General features: G+C 42.4%; 1 protein-coding gene across 1 annotated transcript; it reads left to right on the top strand.

The window, feature by feature from the left end:
• Positions 1-2,304: 2,304 nt before the first annotated feature.
• Positions 2,305-4,586, top strand: LOC145448004 (telomerase Cajal body protein 1-like). Its single transcript, XM_080326314.1, has 2 exons — positions 2,305-3,517; positions 3,835-4,586. Exons 1-2 carry the CDS (start codon positions 2,664-2,666, stop codon positions 4,550-4,552), a joined length of 1,572 nt encoding a protein of 523 aa, XP_080182440.1. The 5' UTR covers positions 2,305-2,663; the 3' UTR covers positions 4,553-4,586.
• The last annotated feature ends 1,014 nt before the right edge of the window (positions 4,587-5,600 follow it).

Here is a 5,600-nt window from a genome sequence, read left to right as displayed (position 1 = left end):
CACTTAACCATAAAAGCGACTATAGACATTATCGACACCCGCCATCACCAGCGCCACGCATCTCTCGAGCCCTACGCAACAAGCGGCTAAGGCAGGGGTGGGCAAACTTTTGAGCTCGCGGGCCGCATTCAGCATCTAAATCCATTCGCGGGCCGCACTATATAAAATTGGGATTATAAACTAAAACGTAATATTGGCATTTGATTATATAGTGAGGACATGGAGATAATATGTGTGCTTCTTTAAAGCAAACCAAACATTGCTCTGATGATACCGCGTACACGCGTTAGAAACATAGTGGCGAGATTTCATAGGCTGATCGACCACATGCAATAACCAATTTGTCAAAACTATAGCGATGAAAGTCGGTTGTCCCGATTCTTGGAACAGGATTGAAATTTAAATCTATGAGCAGCGATCTGTTCATAGATTTACTAATTCCCCTTTAGGTTCAGTTCCAGGACAGACAATGCTGACAGCACCATAACCATGTTAGCGTCAAACACTCTTCTAGTATGTGTAGATAAAATATAAATACCGTAATTCTACGCATAGAACGATTCTACGTAAGACACGCGCGAATCGAGTTTTATAAGCACATCAATAAAATAGTTAGAACTGGAGTGGCGTCAATCTCGTTTAGGATTTCTGTGATTTTTACCGGTTGAAACCTTCCAAGCTGCGTGGTCCTTGAGATTGTCGCGCCAGAAATTAAGCATCAAAAATAACATCGGGAATATTTACCTTAGAACTGTGGTTCTCAAACTTTTGAAGACACGCCCCCCTTGTGATGGTGAAAGATTTCGCCCCTCCCCTTATCGTCATATCACAAAACGCAACCAGGATGCTAGCAAACTTAACGGATAGTTTGATGGCATAGAAGTCTACGACTGTGGATGAGAGATTTTTAGATATGAAATTGAGACTAAATACAGAGCAATAACAAGGAATTGTTGATAAATCGCGCCGAGCGCGAAAAAAATTTCAGTTCACCTCAGCTTTACGCCCCCTTCAGATGCTTTCACGCCCTCACGGGGGGCGCCCCCCAGTTTGAGAACCACTGCCTTAGAATTATCATGGTGAAATGTACTCAGAAAAAGTTAAATCAAGTCACTGTATTAATTCGATATTCAGTACGGATTTTATCAATATTTTTTAAAAGTTTCTTTAGACTCTCGCGGGCCGCACAGAACGGTGTTGTGGGCCGCATGCGGCCCGCGGGCCGTAGTTTGCCCACCCCTGGGCTAAGGTAATCGATATCATAATAATCTGACATATTCAATGTAGACTACTTAAACGTAGCCTACATATCTCCATCAGCTGAAGAAAATTGCGCGAAAATTGGTAGGAACCAAAAACATTGTGTGGACCCAGTTCTACCCTTACAAGTCAAGGAAAGGCTGGTATGTGGTCGCTTTTAGCGAAGCGCCTATAGAAAGTATCAACAGCGCCACGCGTCTCTGGAGCCCTACGCAACTAGCGGGCTAAGGCAATCTATATCATAATAATGTGACATATCCAATGTAGACTATTTAGACGTAGCCTAAATATCTCTATCAGTTGAAGGATAATGCGCGAAAATTGGTAGGGCCCTAATACATTCTGTGGACCCAGTTCTACCCTTAAAAGTCAAGGAAAGGCTGATAAGGCGTGCTCGCTTATACCGAAGCCCATAGAAAAGTATCAACAGCGCAATGTTTCTCTGCGACGCGATTGCTCATTGCTATTGCCGCGACGTCAGCTGATCCCACTCTCGCCGCTCGGCCGCATCCTTGCTCTTGAGCTAGTCTCTCGTTTCGCCAGACAGCATTGTTGCGTCACACTGCCAACCTACTTAACAATGAAGAATTTGGGGCTGATTGTGGGGGTTCCAGGGCCATGAGTGGAATAAAATTTATATTTTCGTAATCAGTGCAGAGTCAGCTTTCGATTGATACCCGACTCATCAAATTTAATGCTCGGCAAGCCGGTCAAAAATGACCGTTAAATTGCCTGTAGCCAAATGGAAATTGTGACGTGATACAATTTCATTGAACCGTGAGATTTGCTTGTGTCGACACCATATAGGACACTATGCTGCTAGGCTCTCAGCATCAGCATCCACGGATAGCATGGAGGAGAAAAACGGGGGTGCAGACTAGGTGACCTGACGGTCGTATCGCATCTCCGTCGTCAAAGTATCTCGATGGCGCAGGTGAAAACGAATACCCCTTCTCTCTATCTCTATCTCTCCATGAACAAATCTGAACTCAGTACTCACTCAGGCATAACAATATATTGGGGATTCACCTAATATTATGTAGAGAAAAATATATTAACACGATGTTAGCTCAGTTCAGTTTGTTAACATTTTTTTCAATTCAGAACAGTATAGAATTGCTATACATTGAATAAATAAGTCGAAGCGACATAGAAAAGTATATCAATCATGCCCACCTTGGCGTAATGATAGTTTCGACACCTTCCTATATTTTCTTTCTATCGCGATCTTGTGGTGTTTACATTTCTGACGATATTTATAAAACGACGCATAACAAAGATCGAAGAATAATTTGAAATGAGACGTGCACTCCAAATGTACAATCGTCTTGATGAACCTTTCAAACAGGTTGAATTTATTATCTTGAGAGGAGAAGCTTTCTCATCGATACCTGTAGGCCTATATGGAGCAAAATTGTTCAAAAGTTGAGGATACGTCGGAAATCCAAGATGTTGACTTCTCTGCGGGCGTCTCATCACGTCAAGACCCATCTCAAGGCAATTTTGTGAATCAGGATGTTTCAGGTCATGATATCGACGACACTAACTATTATGAAGATTGCATAAATACCACCGACATTGCATTGGATTCAAGGCACAAAGAGCCGGCCTCGGTGCAGACAGCACTATCAGGGACTATAGCCGATGCCGAATCAAACCTATGTGAATATTCTGAAAATATCAATAGTATGTTATCGACCAAAAGCTCTACCTTGAATGACATCAAGATATCAGGAAATATTACTGATACCGAATCAAAGCTACATGAATATTGTGAAAATATCAAGAGTGAACTATCCACCCAAAATTCTACTTTACATGACATCAAGTTATCAGAAGTTTGCAGTATGGAACTCGGTAGCGATGTATATTTCAAGGGCTGTAAGTGGGCACCTGATGGACTGTGTCTGTTGACATGCAGCAATGATAATGTAATGCGATTGGTAAACACTCCACGGCAAGCTCTCGAACAAAAATGGGATCAACTTCCCCCAGAAAGCGTGTTGACATCATGCCTCGATGTCAGAGAAGCTGAAATTATCTACGACTATGCCTGGTGGCCGCATATGAATTCCATGCAGCCGGACACCTGTTGCTTTGTATCTACCGCCAAAGATCAGCCAATTCACTTGTGGGATGCGTTCAACGGGCAGTTGCGTGCGAGTTATATAGCTAAGGATCATGTGGATGAAGTTTCTGCGGCGCGCTCACTGAACTTCTCCCCAGACGGTCTACAACTCATTTGCGGATTCGCAAAGTAAGCTTCTATGTTATAATGATTTTACTAAATGTCTCATGTACTGGGGGATTTAGTTGCTAATATTAGTCATTTTAATAAATATCACATGGGTTTATGTAAGATATCGGAAGTAAAATGAAGGATAGAATTTCATCAATACAAATATGAGGTGATCCAACTTTTCACCTACGATCCAAACAAACTGCTCACTTGAATATTATTCAAAACACCGTCTATTTGAGAAACCGACGCTGCTTTGGCGTGCGGAGTATTTGAACGAATGTACACCTTAATACAAAGTTTGTGTCAGAATCGTTAGATTATTTTGCATTCAGGTATCTGAGATTGTTCTACATCGACAAACCGGGTACGTCATGCGAAACGTGGCCAACACGAAAGCACAAGAAGGCGGCAGGTCAAAGGGGCATCATCTCCACTTGCGAATTCAGTCCAGACGGATCCACGATCGCGTGCGGTTCTTACGACGGCACCGTCGGGATGTACAGCGCTAAGAATGGGGAGGTGACTGGTATATTTCGATCCAACAATCGAGGCGTGACCCAAGTGCGATTTTCGCCAGACGGAAACAGAATATACTCGGGTTCTCGAATGGACGATAGCATAATATGTTGGGACTTGCGATACACCGCAACTGACTTGTTTCATTTTACGAGAAATGTGAACACGAATCAACGTATCTATTTTGACATCGTGGCACGGTCCCAGTCAAAGAGGGACGCAAAGATAGAGGACGTTTTGGTGTCTGGATCGACGGACGGTTCGATTCGATTTTGGGACTTGGCCGAATGCCTCAAGACTGACGTAAAAGACATCAATTCCATAAACGTGGACACAGGCTTGAGGCATCAGGCTCACCACGATTGTGTTAACGGAGTGAGCGTCCATCCTTTTCTACCTGTGCTAGCGACCAGCTCTGGGCAGAGACATTATGAATCTGTCTCCTATCGGGAAGACAGCGAATCGGATGGCAGTGAGGCAGAATCGCAAGAAAATTGTTTGAAACTTTGGCATATTGAGAAATGGACTAAATAATGAAACCGTTGTCTTAAATATATTCTCATTCAGCTATCACGACTACACAAGCCAGTGAGGTTTGTGCACAGACTCGATGAGTAATTGTGCTCCACAGGATAGGCACCTGAATTCCTAGAAACAGAGCGTCACTAATCACCATGGGCTACCTCTTCGGTGGCAGCAGCCCTGTGTGAAGCAACAACTGACAAATTTTGTACAAAGACTGAGCTTGGTGATTTTTAAGTGGGGTTGCAATCCTTTTCCTTTTAGACAAAAGAGATGTGTGGATGATTTAGGCTAGGGGTGTCAAACAAACGACGATTTCAATCAATATCAATAAGGTTTATTAATATTTTCATCGTTTCAAAACATCACAAGACTGCGATACAATGAAAAGATAGGAAGGTGTCAAAACAACTTGGAGTAGCCATTAAGATCAGACACCCACCTTAACCTAGGCGAAGTAAATAACGAGGCATGCACACTGAATGAAAAGTAATGCAGAGAATATAAGACGCAAGCGACAAAATCCGGCCTGCGAACCAATTCTGAGTAGATTGTAAAACGCTTGTATCATCCAGCAAATTTCTGATGGTCCTTGATATTTTTGGTAGGAATTATCTCCATTAAATAATAATCCATCAAGACAGGAAATGTCGAGCAAGTTCAGTTCGTAGGCCACATAATCACTGTCAGACAGTGATGTTGTAGTTTCACTCTAGTAGCAAGTCGAAGACGTTAACACCCAATTATAAAAACGCAAAAATTGCACACCGAATTCATAGTTTTATGTAACCAATGTCAGGGACCGTATACATGGAAAATATCTAGATCAAATGGGTTGGCTGCAGAAATATCTGTAAAGTGCCCAAGCTGTGATGTTGAAATTTTCAAAAAGTTCATATCAGATCCGAAAGACATCAAAGAATCTACAGGAAAGATGCACCAACATCATCATGTCAATACAAAATGGGATTTCGGTGCACAAAAAATTGGGGTACATTGGAGCAAGTTGAATAATTTATTTCATTTAGCTGGACTCCATGGGGGACTGAGTAAGAGGGCA

Source organism: Botryllus schlosseri, chromosome 10 (genome assembly GCF_051294905.1).
Source record: "Botryllus schlosseri isolate E-star chromosome 10, Bs_hap1, whole genome shotgun sequence".
Classification (NCBI taxonomy): domain Eukaryota; kingdom Metazoa; phylum Chordata; class Ascidiacea; order Stolidobranchia; family Styelidae; genus Botryllus; species Botryllus schlosseri.
Note: the sequence above shows the minus strand (reverse complement) of the source record. Positions and strands in the feature narration are given on the sequence as shown.

What these genes read in the sequence shown, in the direction of transcription:
- LOC145448004 (XM_080326314.1), top strand. Translation starts at nt 2,664, where the DNA reads ATGGAGCAAAATTGTTCAAAAGTTGAGGATACGTCGGAAATCCAAGAT. An exon ending in CTCATTTGCGGATTCGCAAA is followed by an intron (nt 3,518 to 3,834) that starts GTAAGCTTCTAT and finishes TTTTGCATTCAG; the next exon opens with GTATCTGAGATTGTTCTACA.